The 17971-nt window shown below is 48.7% G+C and overlaps 1 protein-coding gene across 6 annotated transcripts in view; it reads left to right on the plus strand.

Moving 5' to 3' along the window:
* LIMS2 (LIM zinc finger domain containing 2) overlaps positions 1 to 17971 on the plus strand; it is a 39320-nt gene that overhangs the window by 5367 nt on the left and 15982 nt on the right. For 2 of the 6 annotated variants that reach the window (XM_081581130.1, XM_081581128.1), the window contains exons 2-4: positions 15296 to 15455; positions 17535 to 17601; positions 17806 to 17926. The exons of 1 other annotated variant lie outside the window; for it this stretch is intronic. In XM_081581130.1, the coding sequence (XP_081437256.1) occupies positions 15296 to 15455; positions 17535 to 17601; positions 17806 to 17926 (348 nt within the window). Of the gene's footprint in view, positions 1 to 9884; positions 10181 to 10465; positions 10574 to 15295; positions 15456 to 17534; positions 17627 to 17785; positions 17927 to 17971 lie in introns of those variants that run through there. 3 more of the 6 variants (XM_081581129.1, XM_081581125.1, XM_081581127.1) reach the window with 3 other exon arrangements.

Below are 17971 nucleotides of genomic sequence, written 5' to 3' on the forward strand. Positions count from 1 at the left end.
TAAAATCGGGTTCTTTTTATTGCTGGATTGTTGTATTCTGGATACTAGATATTTATCAGGTATGTAATTTGCAAATATTTTCTGCTGTGAGTTGTCTTCATTTTCCTGGTAGTGTCCTTAAATACACAAAAGTTCTAAATTTTGATGAAGTCCTATTTATTTATTTGGCTGCCTAGAGTCTTGGTTGCAGCTTGCGGGCTCTTTTGTTGCTGTGTGTGAACTGTCTAGTTGTGGCACATGGGCTCAGTTTCTCTGCAGCGTGTGGGATCTTACTTCCCCTACCAGGGATGGAACCTGCATCTCTCACATTGCAAGGCAGATTATTAGCCAGCAAGTCCCTATTTATTTATTTTTGATTGCTTGAGTTTTTGGTGTCATATCAGGGAAACATACCTAATTTATAAATATTTACACATATACTTTTTTTCCTGGAGTTTTTAGTGTTAACTCTTTAATATTTCAGTTTTCAGTACATGAGTCGGTTTTTATTTTTGTATTTTATGAGTCAGTTTTTATATATGACCTGAAGTAGAGGTTTAAAATCATTCTTTTGCATGTGACTATTCAGTGGTTCTAGCATCATTTGTTGACAAGGCTATTCTTTTATCATTGGATTGTCTTGGCAGGCTTGTCAAAAGTCAGTTGACCCATAATAAAAGCCATATATGATAAACCCAGAGCAAACATTATCCTCAATGGTGAAAAATTGAAAGTATTTCCCCTAAAGTCAGAAACAAGACAAGGGTGCCCCCTCTCACCACTACTATTCAACATAGTTTTGGAAGTTTTAGCCACAGCAGTCAGAGAAGAAAAAGAAATAAAAGGAATCCAGATTGGAAAAGAAGAAGTAAAACTCTCACTGTTTGCAGATGACATGATCCTATACATAGAAAATCCTAAAGACACCACCATTGATTACTAGAGCTAATCAATGAATATAATAAAGTTGCAGGATACAAAATTAATACACAGAAATCCCTTGCATGCCTCTACACTAACAATGAAAAAACAGAAAGAGAAATTAAGGAAACAACTACATTCACCATTGCAATGAAAATAATAAAATACTTAGGAATAAATCTACCTAAAGACTATATAGAGAAAACTATAAAACACTGATGAAAGACATCAAAGAGGGCACAAATAGATGGAGAAATATACCACATTCATGGATTGGAAGAATCAATATAGTGAAAAATGAGAATACTACCCAAAGCAATCTATAGATTCAGTGCGATCCCTATCAAGCTACCAATGGTGTTTTTCACAGAACTAGAACAAATAATTTCACAATTTGTATGGAAATACAAAAAAACCTCAAATAGCCAAAGCAATTGAGAAAGAAGAATGGAACTGAAGGAGTCAACCTGCCTGACTTCAGACTGTACTATAAAGCTACAGTCATCAAGACAGTATGGTACCGGCACAAAGACAGAAATATAGATCAATGGAACAAATAGAAAGTCCAGAGATAAATTGACACACCTATGGATACCTTATCTTTGACAAAGGAGGCAAGAATATACAATGGAGAAAAGACAATCTCTTTAACAAGTGGTGCTGGGAAAACTGGTCAACCACCTGTAAAAGAATGAAACTAGGACACTTTCTAACACCATACACAAAAATAAACTCAAAATGGATTAAAGATCTAAATGTAAGACCAGAAACTATAAAACTCCTAGAGGAAAACATAGGCAAAACACTCTCTAACATAAATCACAGCAGGATCCTCTATGACCCACCTCCCAGAGTAATGGAAATAAAAGCAAAAATAGACAAATGGGACCTAATGAAACTTAAAAGCTTTTGCACAACAAAGGAAACTATAAGCAAGGTGAAAAGGCAGCCTTCAGAATGGGAGAAAATAATAGCAAATGAAGCAACTGACAAAGAATTAATCTCAAAAATATACAAGCAACTCCTGTGGCTCAATTCCAGAAAAATAAACAACCCAATCAAAAAATGGGCCAAAGAGCTAAACAGACATTTCTCCAAAGAAGACATACAGATGGCTAACAAACACATGAAAAGATGCTCAACATCACTCATTATCAGAGAAATGCAGGTAAAAACCACAGTGAGGTACCATCTCACACCAGTCAGAATAGCTGCTATCAAAAAATCTATTAGCAATAAATGTTGGAGAGGGTGTGGAGAAAAGGGAAACTTCTTGCACTGTTGGTGGGAATCCAAACTAGTAGAGCCACTATGGAGAACAGTGTGGAGATTCCTTTAAAAACTGGAAATAGAACTGCCATATGATCCAGCAATCCCACTGCTGGGCATACACACCGAGGAAACCAGAATTGAAAGAGACACATGTATCCCAATGTTCACCGCAGCACTGTTTACAATAGCCAGGACATGGAAGCAACCTAGATGTCCATCAGCAGACGAATGGATAAGAAAGCTGTGGTACATATATACAATGGAATATTACTCAGCTATTAAAAAGAATGCATTTAAATCAGTTCTAATGAGGTGGATGAAACTGGAGCCTATTATACAGAGTGAAGTAAGTCAGAAAGAAAAGCACCAATACAGTATATTAATACATATATATGGAATTTAGAAAGATAGTAGTGATGACTCTATTTGTGAGACAGCAGAAGAAGTACAGATATAAAGAAAAGACTTTTGGACTCTGTGGGAGAAGGCAAGGATGGGATTTGAGAGAATAGCATTGAAGCATGTATATAGCCATATGTGAAATAGATCACCAACCCAAGTTCTATGCATGAAACAGGGCACTCAAAGCCAGTGCACTGAGACAACCCTGAGGGATGGGATGGGGAGGGAGGTGGGAGAGGGTTTCAGGATGGGGGACACATGTACACCCGTGGCTGATTCATGTCAATGTATGGCAAAAACCACTACAATATTGTAAAGTAATTAGCCTCCAATTAAAATAAATAAATACATTTTAAAAGTCAGTTGACCATGGGTGTGTGGGATTATTTCTGAATTCTCAATCCTATTCCATTGATGCTTCTGTCTGTCCTTATGCCAGTACCTTACTGTTTTGATTACTGTAACTCAGTAGTAAGTTAGGAAATGGAAAACATGAGTCCTCTGGTTTTGTTCTTCCTCAAGTTGTTTTCAATAACTATTCTGAGTTCCTTGCATTTATTTCCATGTGAATTTTAGGATTACCTTGTCCATTTCTATTAAAAAGGCAGTTGGAATTTTGATAGGGATGGTGTTGAATCCATAGGTTGTGTGTGGGAGGGAAAAATATTGCTGTCTTAACAATATTAGGTTTTCTAATCCATGAACATGGGATGTCTTTCTATTTCTTTAGGTATTCTTTAATTTCTTTCAACAATGTTGTGTAGTTATCAGCGTATATAACATGTGTGCAGGCTCAATCATGTCCGACTCTTTGCAACCTCATGGGCTAGCATCCTCTGTCCATGGGATCTTCCAGGCAAGAATACTGGAGTGGGTTGCTTTTTCTTACTCCAAGGGATCTTCACGACCCAGAGACTGAACCCACGTATCATGCGCCTCCTGCATTGGCAGGCAGATTCTTTACCACTGCGCCACCTAAGGCTTACACTTCTTTGGTTAAATTTATTTCTAAGTATTTTTTCCTTTTAATGCTATTTGATCCCATGGACAGATGAGCCTGACAGTCCATGGGGTCGCCAAGAATCAGACACGATGGAAGCAACTTAGCATGCACACATAGCCATTCCTGTCTTCTTTTGGTTGCTGTTTGTATGGTATACCTTTGACATTCTCTTACTTTCTAGCTTTCTGTGGTTTTGAATGTAAAGTGAGTCTCTTGTAGAAAGCATATAATTGGATCACATTTAAAATATTCATTTTAAAAAAAGTTAAAAAACTTTTTGATTGGAAAGTTTAATACATTTCAATTCAGTTCCATCACACAATCATGTCTGACTCTTTGTGACCCCATGGACTGCAGCACACTAGGCTTCCTTGTCCATCACCAACTCCTGGAGCTTGCTCAAACTCATGTCCATCGAGTCAGTGATGCCATCCAACCACCTCATCCTCTGTTGTCCCCTTCTCTTCCTGCTTTCAATCTTTCGCAGCATCAGGGTCTTTTTCGATGTATCAGTTCTTCGCATCACGTGGCCAAAGGATTGGAGCTTCAACTTCAGCATCAGTCCTTCCAGTGAATATTCAGGACTGATTTCCTTTAGGATTGACTGGTTTAATCCATTTATGTTAATGTAATTACTGATAACTGGGGTTTACATCTGCCACTTTGCTGATTTTTTCTATATATCATGTCTTTTTTTGTTTCTCAGTTCCTACACCATTGCCTTCTTTTGTGTTAAATTATTTCATTATGCAGTCAGCTTTAAGCCAAATGGGAAAAAAGGTTTACAGACAAAAACACATTTATATTGTCTTTTATATTCATGTTATGGTTGCCTTTACTGCTCTTAGTTTCTTCATGTGGATTCGAACTGTTGTCTAGTGTCCTTTCATTTCATCCCGAGGAAATCTCTTTGGTATTTCCTTTTAACTCTAGGATTTCTATTTGGTTCCATTTTATCATTTCTGTCAGTTGATATGCTACATTTGATAATGCATCATTTTCATGCTTTTCTTTAGGTTTTTAGACCTGGCTTCCTTTAGTTCTTTGAACACATTTAAATTAGCTGATTTGAAGTCTGTCTAGTAAGTCTAACATCTGGGCTTCCTCAGGGCTTCCTTTCTATTGATTGCTTTTCTTTCTTTCCCCTGTGTCTAGGTCATTTTTTTGTTGTTTCTTTGCATGTATCTTAACTTTTGTTGAGAACTGAACTTTTCAAATAAAATAATGTGGCGTGGCAGCTTTGGAATCCAGATTCTCCCTAATCCCTGGGTTGTGTTGGTGCTGCTTATGATTTGTTTGTTTAGTGACTTTCCTACACTTATTCTGTAAAGTCTGTATCTCTGTCATTTGTGGCCACTGCAATCTCTGCCTGGTTAGTTTAGTGGCCAGCTAACGACTGGACAGAGATTTTCTTTTTTTTTCCTTCAACCATGCTGCATGGCCTGTGGGATCTTAGTTCCCCGACCAGGGGTTGAACCTGAGTCCCCTGCATCCCTGCATAGGAAGCTTGGAGTCTTAGCCACTGGACTACTAGGGAAGTCCTTGGATAGAGATATTTTTGAATACCTGAAACTATTGACTTAAAAAAATGCACAGTGTGAGACTTGTGAGTTTAGTTTTATCTGGGTCAAAATGAGGACTATACCCCAGGAGAGAGCATTTCAGATAGCTCTGAGAAACTGCTCTTAGTGGGGTAGGGAGGAAGGTCAGTATACATAGGATTTTGGTGACGGGAGAACACGTGCAGTTAAGCACTGTTGTTTTTTTTTTTGGCACAAGGTTTCTGCTAGTCATGAGGAACTGCCATTACCATTAAGGATTTTAGTGCTTTTCTTGATATGAGAAGATACCTAACTATAATACCTGTTCTGCCAGTTTTTCTCAGAGCACAGAGTGCCTCATTTCTGCTCTCCATCCTAATCTCCTTTCAGAGAGTGTTGAAAGTTAGCAGATACAGCAGCACCTGATTTAACCCTTGTAGAAGTAGATGGCAAGTGCCAAAATTTGTAGATGACAAAATCAATGTCTCCCAGCTTTTACTGAAGGCTCTGAATGTATTTTTGGGCACATTTTCAACATTCAACCAGGCATTTTACAACTCTGCCTTAGTCTTCACTTCCTGCTGTACAGAGCTAAAAGGATCTGTCAGAAGTGAGAGCTTAGAACCTTCTAAGGTCTTTCCTGAGCATACACACAACCCTGGGCATTTGCATGGCCTCCTAGATTCCCAGGAATATGTCAGTTCTTTTCAGAGCTCCTAAGCACATCTAATTCCTTGGTTTTTCCTTTTAATCCTCTTTAAGTTGACTAGAACTTAACTGTTTGCCAAACTGTTATCCATTGTCTGTGACAATGATATCATAGGTTATGATAGTAATATATTTGAAAAACTCTCCGTAAGAGAGGCTTTCAGCACTGGGTTGGTATGACTGAGGTCACATAAAGAAAAGCCTTCAAGTGTGATCTTCAAGGGAAGACCAGGTCATTCTTTGGGAATGAAGCCTTGAAAGAATTTCAGCCCTCTTCTCACCCATTACTGGGAATGTCAGCAGTTACTTTTCTAGGCAGCTATGGAGTTAGGAATTGGGGATTAAGGTACTAAGATAAATTAAAATACCATAAAAGTGTTCTTACCAAGATTCAGCTTTTTTTTTGCTTTTATTCCCTCCCAGTTATTTTTTTAGCTTATCTATTTTTATTGAGATATAATATTAATTTTAGAAAATGTGCAATATAATAAATGATCACCACAGTAAGTCTAGTTAACACCTGACACCATAATTATAAAATGTTTTTCCTTGTGATGAGGACTTTTAAGGTTTATTCTCTTAGCAACTTTCAACTATGAAATACAGTATTATTAACTGTAGTCACCCTGCTATACATTACATTCCCATGACTTATTTATCTTATAAATGGAATTTTGTACTGTTGATTCCCTTCACCCGTTTTGGCCACTTCCCATCCCCCACCTCTGGTAGCCATCAATCTATTCTCTGTATCTGACTTGGGCTTTTGTTTCTAAAATTCCACATGAAAAAATAGATAAAGTAAAATTCCACATGTAAGTGTGATCATGCAATATTTTTCTTTCTCTGACTTATTTCACTTAGCATAATACCCTCAAGTTTCATCCATATTGTTGCATATGGTGAGGTTTCATTTTTTTTTTCCTGCTGCACTGAGTCTTCATTGTTGCTCGGGGGCTTTCTCTAGTTTTGGGGAGAGAGGGGTACTCTTCATTGCGGTTTGCAAGCTTCTTATTGTGGTGGTTTCTTGTTGCAGAGCATGGGTTCTAGGCACAGGGGCTTCAGGAGTTGCAGCACATAGGCTCAGTGGTTGCAGCTCAAGGGCTCAGTGGTTGTGGCTTGCAAGCTTCAGAGCACGGACTCAGTAGTTGTGGCGCACAGGCTTAGTTACTCTGCGGCATGCGGAATCCTCCTGGACCAGGGATCAAACCCGTGCTCCCTGTGTTGGAGGGTAGATTCTTAACCACTGAAGCACCAGAGAAGTCACTTTGTTCTTTCTTATGGCCAAATAGTATTCCCTTTCATTTATTTACCACATCTTCTTTATCCATTCATCCATCAATGAACACTTTAGGTTGTTTCCATACCTTGGCTTTTGTAAATAATGCTGCAATGAACATAGGGGTGTGTATATCTTTTCAAATTAGTGTTTTTGTTTCCTTCAGATAAATACCCAGAAGTGGAATTGCTGGATCATATTGTAGTTCTATTTTTAATTTTTTTTGAGAAAACTCTATACTGTTTCCATGGTGGCTGCATCAATTTACCGTCCCTTGAACAGTATGCAAAGGTTCCTTTTTTCCCACATCCTCACCAATACTTGTTATTTCTTGTCTTCTTGGTAATAGCCTTTCTAACAGGTGAGAGGTGATATCTCATTGAGGTTTTGACTTGCATTTTCTTAATCATTATGATTATAATATATTGAGCTTATTTTCATGTACCTTTTGGGCATCCATATGTCTTCTCAGCTATTTTTCTTGCTGTCTGGTTACTGCAAGTCTTTGTTTAATTTATAGAGTTCTGAGAAAGGTGACTCTGACAGTTTTTGCTACTTTTTTCATTGCTTTTGTTGTTGTTGTTTAGTCTCTAAGTTGTGTCTGACACTTTGTGACCCCATGGACTGTAGCCTGCCAGGCTCCTCTGTCCATGGGATTTCCCAGACAAGGATACTGGGGTGGGTTGCCATTGCCTTCCCCAGGGGGTCGTCCCGATCCAGGGATTGAACCCATGTCTCCTGCATTGGCCAGCGGATTCTTTACTGCTGAGCCACCAAGGAAATCCTTCATTGCTTTTACGGAAGGACAGAATTTCAAAGGTCCTTATTCTGCCATTTTTGCTGACATCATTTTTACTGTGTTTTCGCAACTGTGTTCTCTGGAGCCAGAATGCTGGACAGGGAGGCCTGCATGACTGGCACCCTCACCCTGCAAGAGAGGATGCAGAATGGGAAAATAGGGCTATGCAGAGATTTGGGATTTGGACTCAGTCACTAAACTTCTCTCAATTTCTAGCCTCTGGTGCCCTTTTTACAGTAAATATTTGTTAAATCAATTAGTGTTTGGTAATCTTGGACTTGAACTTCATTTAAAATGGTGATGTGCAATACAGTTGTGTCTGTAGCTTCTCTCCCAGGTCTATCCACCATTGTGGACGTGTTCCCTCATTAAATGTAACTGTGACTCTGGCTGAGAGCTCTGGGTTCTAGAGATCAGAATTTCCATACGGGTCAGGTTGAATGGAGGCTGTTAAGAGGGGCCTAGGCCCTGGGCCATCAACTTGAAGCTGCCCTAAGAAACCTCTATACCCTAGCTTTCTTAAGCATTCAGCTCTAAATCAGAAGGCAGGAGGTGATCCTTCTGCTTGTTGGCTCCAGGCTCAGCTTCTCCATGCCCTTTTAGCCCCTGATGGCACCTTTAAGAAAATATTTATTGAATTGATCAGTACTTGGTACCTTTAGAATCAAGGTGTATTGACAAACTGTACTGCACACGATGCTTGCAGTCACCTGGCTGTGTTTGGGGGTTGACTCTCAGAGTGGTCAATGAGCACTTACTTCCTCAAGTTTGAATTTAGTGGGTGATGTTCGTTCTTTGATGTGTAGGCCTGGCATCTGAGTGCTGATGGATCCCCTCTAAAGTTTCCTCCTTCCCCAGGGTCAGAAGACCAGCATCCTGCTGTCTGGAATGATGGAAGGCAGGGGAAGGTACTGCTCATGCTTTCTGACCTCACTAGAGAGGTTTTTCAAGGAAATGGAATAAATGTGATAGATTTCTGTGAGTGTTGTAGATCTTTATTAAATGCTGATCATGGTTCTTCTTTGGCCATCAGTGGCCACAGTTCAGATGCTGGTTGTGGGTGTTTGCACATAGATCACAGTATCCCCACCAATAAATACCTTTAGGTAAAAATGCATGGCAACCATGCCTTCCTAGGGGTCTTCCATCAGATCCTGCTGCTTCTGCTCTCTGTGAAGAGCTGGGGGACTGCATGCCCTCTAGGTTTTGACCATGTGAACTTCTTTTGGAGTGGATGGCTATTTGTTGGCCAGGTCCAGGGACTGGGCTGCCCTGGTCTGGGTCTCCTGTGCTGTGCTTAGTTGCTCAGTCGCGTCCAACTCTGCAACCATGGATTGTAGCCCACCAGGCTCCTCTGTCCGAGGGATTTCCCAGGTAAGAATACTGGAGTGGGTTGCCATGCCCTCCTCCAGGGGATCTTCCCAACCCAGGGATCCAACCCAGGTCTGCCACATGGCAGGCAGATTCTTTACCGTCTGATCCACCAGGGAAGCCTAAGAACACTGGAGTAAGTAGCCCATCCCTCTCCAGGGGATCTTTCTGATCCAGGAATTGAACTGGGGTCTCCTGCATTGCAGGCAGATTCTTTACTAGCTGAGCTACCAGGGAAGCTGGGTCTCCTAGGTCTCCCTGAGTCTCCTGGGTGGCTGCACTTTCTCAGGGAAGGGACCAAGGCAGAAAGTGGGCACATGTGTGAATCCCTCATCAGCCTCTTGACTGCAGGATTCCTAAGCTGGCTCAGGTCCATACTAACCTCCTCAGAGGAGGACATACCATCGTCAGCGTGTTCAGGGGGCTTAGGATTTCCTCGGAGGCTCCTGGCAGCCCGGGATCTCTAGGCAGCCTGCCCTGCCACTGTGGACTCACCTCTGTGCTGGTTGGGATCTTCCCAGCGCGTCCCCTCCCCAGCCAGGACCCAATCCTGCTAGCCTCAGCTTTCACTGCGCTGCCCCCGCGGCGGGAACAATATCCTTTCTATTTGGAGTTGACTCCGCTGCCCTTTGGAGATCGCAGTGCGTAACGTGAGCTCCGGTGCAGAGGGGTGGGTGCCGAGGCAGCCCCCTCCTGCAAGCCGGGCGTCCGGGCCGCGGTGTCCGGTCGTTGGTGGCCGCCCGCGGCCGCACCTGCCCTCCGAGGCTGGGGTCCCTCGACCCGGCGGAGCGGGCGGCAGGAGGGAGGGAGGCCAGTGCCATGGCCACCCGGCTGGGCGCGCTCGCCGCGTCGGGGCTGTACCGGCGGCGCCAGCACCGGCAGAGCCCGCCGCCCGCGGCGCCAGGGTAGGTGGCCCGGGGGGCAGGGCAGGGGCACGGGGGACAATGGCCGGAAAGCTGCGGCCGCAGGCCTTTCCTCGGACACCCCGCCTGGCTCTTCCGACGGCGGCGGCCGCCCCGCTGCCCGCAGCCCGGGGTGTAGGGACAGCGCCTGGCTTGGTGGCCAGAGTCGGGGCAGGGCGCGGCTTCATTCAGCCAGGTTTACTGATCTGGGATCAGCACTCTTGGGCAGGGCGCTGAGGATGGGGCGCTCAGATAAGCTGTTGAAGTAACTGCCACTACCGCTTTCAGGCTCCTCGAAACTTTTTGGCCGCTTTCTAGCGGATGGAACTGAGCGGTCAAGGAACCTGCTGGACATCACTCATCTATAAAAGGGGCTAAGCGGTGACTTGAAGCCAGGTTGGACTGACTCAAAAGCCTGAACTGCTCTATCCTGGGGAGAACTGCTGGGGTAGACCAATGATGAACGCTTCCTTGGGGACTGGGAGGGGGAGCCTCTGGGGCTCAGGATGGACCTCAAGATGTCTCTGAGGATGAGTTAATCTGGGGTGGAGAGAGTCTGAAGGGCACATAGATAGTGGAGCCCTTGGAGTGAGAGTGGGGCTGGGGGAGGGGGTCCTGAACTCCTTGAATTTGCAGCATCTCAGGGGCCATCTGGGTGGAAAGATCTGCTAGAAATTGAGGCAAGAGAGCAGTGGGGGCTGTGGGTTTGTTGTCTTTTGCATCAAAGTAGCAGGTGGGAACCCTGGAGTGTGGGGGCAGAGTGTGGGGGAGGACTTGAAGGTTGGGAGGAAGGGGTAGGAATTCAGGGATGAGACAGAGCAGCAGGCATAGAGGTGGGGTACCTGGAGGACCTGGGGAGAAGAGGAGGTTTAGAGGCTGATGCTCAGCGGTGACAACAGAGCACTTGTGGTGGGTGCATGGGAGGGGAGTGAGCCCTCAAAGATGTCTAGGAGTAAGAACCCAGCAAGCAACAGGCTGTCATGTGGGGAGTAGAGAGCAGAGGCTACAGCGAGGCACCCATGGGATACCTGTTGCAGCTGGACTTGTATCCGCACCAGTGTTGCAGGTCCCTCACCAGGGGCCACACCAGGGCAGAAACTGGATAAGCCCACTGCTCCAGTGGGGAACTCGGGGCTTGGGAGGCCAAGTGCCTTCCCCAAGTGAACAGAAACCCTCACCGGTTGGTCTCTGGATGACCCTAGATGTGAGTGGAGGGAGCCATGGGGCAGGGAGTGGGTGACAGGACACTGATGGGCCAGAGGCCATTGAGGAAGCTGGTTTCATGTTATGAATGCAGCACAAGAACTTGGTCTAGATGCAAGGAGGACAGGGCTGATAGTGAAGATCAGGCACCAGGAATGTCCCACACACGCATGCATGCATGCATTTTCATATGCTAACCTCAACTTCCTATTGCCTTGAGCTTCTGGCTTGTGACCTGGCCTCACCAACACTGACTCACCCTTGAGTGTGGAAAGTCCCCTATGGCTGGCCCTGCCTGTGCCCAGGCCCTTTCACTGGCCTTCTAGGGTTGGGTGGGTGGGAGGCTGCAATGGAGGTTGGTCTGAGGTTGTAGGAAAAACAGAGTTTTGAATGGTCGTGCCTGCATGATGCCACCAGGAGCTGAGGGGACAAGAGAGCACAGATCCAATCCCATGTGACCTCAGCAGGTTTCTGACCCTCTTGGCAGGTCAGTTTCCTTATCTGGAACCAGCAACCTCCCCTCATGAGGACCTGGCTCAGAAAGAACTCCAGCCACCACACCCCAGGCTGGAGCTCCAGATGTCTTACATCAAATTCTTTTATGTTGGGTATCAAGACTGAGAGTATTTGGGGATGCTGGGGAGGGCTGGAGAGGGGGACAGGGTGGGATGACCACCTACCTCCGGCCCCACTGGCTGCCCCAGCTGTCTCAGGCAGTGCGCACATTGTGGGTGAGTCTCCATGCCCACCCCCCGCACCCCGCCCCCAGCAATGGGGTTTGGCTTCTAGGTGCTGGCGGGGCTGTGGTGTCTCTCTGATGTTAACTGGGCAGACTGCGCTCCCCGTTCTCGGGCAGAATGTGAAGGAGGATGTGGAATGCCTGCCTCCCTCCTTTGCCGTCTTGCAGGGAGCACTGCTGGGCTGGGCAGGAGGTCCCTGGGCTGCTGGAAACAACAGCTCTTTTATCCAGCGCTTGGCCTGTCTGGCCCTGTGCTCCACGTGCTGTCTGCTGTAGGCAGCAAGTTCTTTACTTCAGTTCTGAGGGGCAGTTCCTGCTCCTCTGGCCACCTCCTCGCGGATGAGGAAACGAGGTCCCAGGGAGCTGGTACCTTTCTCCAGGGGCACAACTGGTGGCTAGAGCTGTCAGGATTTAAACACGTGGGGCTGAGTCCAGAGCGGTTGCCTCCTGCAGGGGACAGCTGGCATCGTCTCTGATGGGGCTGTGATTCAGTTATTGGGAACATGGGCTTGTCTGTCCATCCTCTGTCTTCGGTCTGTGGGTTGGAGTGCTGTGTTCCCAAGCAAGGACTGTGGGGATGCAGACATGGAAGTGCCATTGGGGGTGCTACTCACCAAGACTTGGGCTGGGGCAACCAGCAGGGCGGGACCCATGCCCCACCTACCTGAGAGGTGTGTAGGGGACAGACAGCAAAATTGTTGACCTGAGCCTCCTAGGGCCCCAGCCATGGAGCTAGACCCAGGCACAGTGCAGAGCCAGCCGCTCTCTTAGGGGCCAGCTGCTGTGGCCATCCTGTGGAGATGCTGTCTCCGAACGTCTGCCCTGGGGCGAGGCCGGGGCTCTGTAGGGACAAACCGACGCCGGGCCTGCTACTCGCTCCCTTGGTCAGTGTCCAGACGTCTGGAACAATCTGAAAGCCTGGGGCTGGACTTGAATACGTGTTTTGGCTGCATTTTCTGGGTTCTTTGGGTGGGGAATTCCAGGCCCAGAGTCACAGGATTTCCTGTTGATTTCTGACTTCTCCAAGACCCGCCAAGGTCTTGTTCATGGCCAGGCGTTGGAACTTCCTCCCAGCTACCTTGGGTGTGTGTTTTGGGAGGACAAGGCCTCCAGGTTCACGGTGTCCTTGGGACGGGAAACTGTGCCTGTGTTGACAGAGTCCAGCCCAGCTCATGGCGGCCTGGGTGATCAGTCCCTGCCCTGTCTGTTCCTCTACATGGTGACCAGCAGTGAGCCGGAAAGGAAGGTGGTGGCCGCTGCATGCAGAGCCTCCCTGTTGACTTGGGCTCTGCCCAACCCCTCCTGCCTCTGTCCTGCTTCCTTGCCCCTTTGGCCTAAATGTGGACGTGGGAGGTGGCTTTAGTCCCCGAAGTATACCTGCGGGCAGGCGGAGGTCTGCTTGCCTGACAGGGCTTGCTGAAGAGCCTTCTGGCCTTTCTCCTGCTGTGAGGGTTCCTCCACAGAGCAGAGAGGAAGTCCTGCCTGGGTGCCCCAGCCCAGCTCCCCTTCTGCATCTGTGGCAGCCATGTTCTGCTAGACCCACCGTCCGCAGTCCATGCCTGAAAGGCAGAGCCCTCACCCGCCTCCCGGGCTCATCCTGCCTGGGGACTCCAGCACGAGCAATGTCACTTGAGAACTCTCACAGTGCTGTAGCCCTGAGAGAAGCGTGGGGTTCAGCATGGCGGGAGGTGGAACAGGCTGAAAAGCCATCCTCTAAAGCTGGGCTGCGTGCCACTGCACGAGTCTACATGGCACTGCCAATTGGTTGTGTCTCTCCTCGCTGAGCCTGACCTTCCTTCTGCGCCCACCCTTCCAGGCAGCCACCAACAGTCCACTGGAGCTGACAGGAGATAAAGTCTGTTTGCCGCCTTGTAGTCAAGGTCACGGGCATTAGGGTGCTGGGAATTTGTAGAGGCTCTTGTGGCTGACTGCCAGGTTCCTCCTCCTGTCTGAGCCAGGGCCCTGGGCTGGAGCCAGTGTGTCTCTGTGGCGATTTCCCCCGTAGTTCAGTTTGGCTTTCATGCCTCCCATAAGGACGGCCATCGCTTGCCCCGGGGACAGCAGTTGCCCGCATGGATGAGGAGGATCGCTCCCCATCCTGCTCCCCTTCCCAGATATTCACAGTCTCACCTTCTCCATGGTAGGGTGGTTTTGTGTTTGCAGAGGGGTGGGGCAGGGATGAATCGAACTCGTGGTGCAGGGGAAAGAGTCATTGAAATCGGTCCAACCTGAGTTCATACTTGGACTTTGTCATCTGCTCTGTGAGTTTGCTCAAGTTACTCAATCTCTCTGAGCCTTAGAAAAGCAGGGTGGCCTCGGGGATGAAATAAGTATGCGAATCCCAAGCTGCCCCCCTGTGTCTGGATGATGCTCTGTACCCGAGACACTCTGGTTCCCTGAGTGGGAGACAGGAGGCGCAGGAGGGTGCCCGGCTGTCCCTGATGCCTGGAGAGATGGCCCAGCACCATGACTGCGTAGCTTGGGGGCCAGGTCAGTGACAATGACAACCACAACACTGTCCTCTGTAAGCTTCCAGTGGGCCGTGCACCCCATAGAGAGCTTGTGTGACCGTCATCTAAAGGCCAGAACACGTGATCATGGCCATGATTAGGGTCTTTCTCTGGCTGGGCGCCTGGGCTTGGAGAGCGAGGGCCAGCCCTGGCTGCACCGCGAGTGAGAGCCCAGACTCGAGCCCTGACTGCTCTGACCAGCATGAGCCCAGCGACGGCTTGACCTGTGCCTGACCCTCCATGAAGGGCACTGGAGGTTGCAGGGTATGGGGAGAGACGGGGCTCCAGGGTGAGGTGCTAGTTCTAGTCTAGGCTTTGCCTCTGCCCACTGCGGCCCTGGGGGGGGTCACTCTCCAGGCCTCCGCTTGTCCATCTGTGAGCTGAAGACACTGTGCTGGGCTCACAGGGGTGTCATCTGGGAAGGCCACTGCATCCTGGCACACACAGACACCTGGCATATCCTTGGCACATGGTAGCTACAGGGATGGGTGACAGCCACATGGGGTGACCCAGGCCGGTGTGGGGCAGCGTGGACCAACTGCGTGACTGAGTCTCCACGGTGCCAAGGCCAACCTGGGGTGAGGATGGTGCTGTACTTGGCCCCAGAAAGCATGTCCCTGGAGTGCGGCCCGCAGGTCCTGACCTCTGTTCCTTTTTCCTGCTCAGTAACATGTCCAACGCCTTGGCCAACGCAGTGTGCCAGCGCTGCCAGGCGCGCTTCGCCCCTGCCGAGCGGATCGTCAACAGCAACGGAGAGCTGTACCATGAGCACTGCTTCGTCTGTGCGCAGTGCTTCCGGCCCTTCCCCGAGGGGCTCTTCTATGAGGTGAGAGTGCTCCCTCATCCTTGCCTCTGCTTCCCGGAGCCTAAGCCCCTGACCCAGCTCAGGGTCTGCCCTCTGGCAGCCTGTGGGCCTCGCCTGGCGTGGTCGTCCCGTGACAGAACTTTGCTGGCCACCCTGTGGGGGCCCAGCCCTCACCTCCGTGAACAGTGCTCTCCTGGTGTCATGGTGCTGAAGGAGTCACCGTCCATCCTGTCATCTCTGGGAGGCCCTGGGGTGCAAACACTCTGCCTTGGTGCACATCCCCTCCCTGAGGTCAGACAGTAAACATAACCAACATATACCTGATGCATAACCTGATTTCTCAGGTTATGAGGAATCCTGCGGGTAGGGGTGCCTGAGCAGGGAGGTAACATTTGAGCAGACCTGAAGGAGGTGAGGGAGCATGTGTGTACCTGCAGGAAGAGCTCTCAGCAGAGGGGACAGCAAGTGCAAAGGCCCTGAGGTTGGGGCATGTGGATTTTGGAGCAGTAGGAGGCTGGTGTGATGGAAGCAGAGGAAATGAGAGGGAGCGGCAGAAGATGAGGGAGGGCAGGCAGAATTGTTTAACCCTGCGGGCCTTCATGGGGCCTTAGGCTTTCTTCCTGGGATGGGCAGGACCCGTACTGTCTGCCAGTAGAAAAGGGCCTCTCTGGTTGCTATGCTGAGGAGAGACTATGCAGGGGTGGGGACACAAGCTAGGAGAACAGGGGGGACCAGAAGCCAGTTATTTCTTTGGTAATCCAGATGGAAGGGAAGGGACCTAGGGTGAGCTGCCCTCGGTCCCAAGAGCAGATTGTTAAAGTTTTAGCAATCCTGCAGGCTGGTTGCTAAATACAGTCATTATTAAAAGTTAAATGATGTACACATACAATGGGATAAAATTCTATTAAAGACAAAAGTAGCAGATACTCAAAACTCATCACTTCCTAATTGTTTTATCACGTTTCACTACCTGTTATTGTGTTTGTGTGCTGGAAACGCAGTACCGTGGTGGCTGCTGACATCTCTTCTCAGTTCCATGTCAGTGTCATTTTGGTGGCTTCAAATTGACCACCGTGGGAATATTTACACCACAGAAACTGGCAAATGCTGCCAGGCAGCCTCAGGGCTGCCTGTTAAATGTTTATAGGCACACCACGGCAATGCTCAGAGGCTGGCTGGATTTTGAAGCTGAGGGGATTGGCTGACAGATGGCTGGGAGATGTGTGATCTGCCTGACTGAATAGGAGCTGCTGTTCCCCATGGTGCCTCCTGAGAATTGCTGGCCAGTGGTGGAGGTGGGGTAAAGGGGTGGAGTGGTACAGGGCTCTGTGGATGTGCCTATGATGATTTAAATTCCCACTGCCCCTGCTGGGTAGGACTCTAGCCAGGTGCAGCTTAATAAGAGACTCTCAGGGAACAGAGGAAAACCAGATAAAATCGTCAAGGGAGGAAAAGGCAGAGGTAGGTGTTGGCCACACTTGGGTATAGTGCAAGGGTCCTCCTTGCCCAGACAGATGGGGACAGCATGCAGGACTCAGGGTGCTCTGTTGCACCCCATTCCTGTGCCTCTTCTTATGGGTCCCTTCCCTAGATCTTTTGCGGCCCCTGGGGGAGTGGACCTCTCACACACAAAACAGGGCCAAGGGACGCACAAAATTCAACCTTGATCCCTGGGCTTCCCAGCATAAACATCCACCTCCAGCCCTCAGCCTGCCCCTGGGACCAACAAGCCCAAGACCTTCAGCAGACAGCAGTGGCCCTCTGAGGGGCCAGCCTTGCCGAGCTGCTGGCTTCCTCGAGGCCCCTCACTCTGCACTCTCCCCAAGTCGAGGAGGACAATCCCATCCCGCCCTCAGGCCTTGCACTGACTGCTCCCTATGTGGAAACCCCTCTTCTTAGTACCCCCATCCCCTTCCGTCTTTCCACTCCTTATCACCTCCTCCAGGAAGCCCCCCACCCATGCTTCCTGTGGTGGTAGCGGGTATACAAAATGGGGTGCTTATCCAGCCTCCCTGAGGGCAGGTCGTCACCCCACCAGCCAGTGCAGCCCAGAGAATGACAGTGCCTTCCTTGTCCTTCCTCTGCTGGCCCCATTTGCAGTTTGAAGGTCGGAAGTACTGCGAACACGACTTCCAGATGCTGTTTGCTCCATGCTGCGGGTCCTGCGGTAAGGCTTCCATGATGCCTGGGAAGTGGGGACGGGAGAGTAGGGAGCCCTGTCTCTTTGAGCATTGGCCTTTGGACCCCTGTGGTCATCACCCTCCCAAGCTCTGGAAGGGGTGCCCTGGGGCTAGGCAGAGCCAGCAGGCTCCAGTGCGGAGGAACTCTGAAGGGGGAGGGCACAAGGCCAGCAGGGACCTCTCTCCTCCAGGCGAATTCATCATTGGCCGCGTCATCAAGGCCATGAACAACAACTGGCACCCTGGATGCTTCCGCTGTGAGCTGTGCGATGTGGAGCTGGCTGACCTGGGCTTTGTGAAGAACGCAGGCAGGTGAGATGGGCCTCACCACAGGCCCAGGCCTGGTCCAGGCGCCTC

The sequence above is a fragment of the Giraffa tippelskirchi genome, chromosome 3 (genome assembly GCF_054371585.1).
Source record: "Giraffa tippelskirchi isolate mGirTip1 chromosome 3, T2T-mGirTip1v1.2.pri, whole genome shotgun sequence".
Classification (NCBI taxonomy): Eukaryota; Metazoa; Chordata; class Mammalia; order Artiodactyla; family Giraffidae; genus Giraffa; species Giraffa tippelskirchi.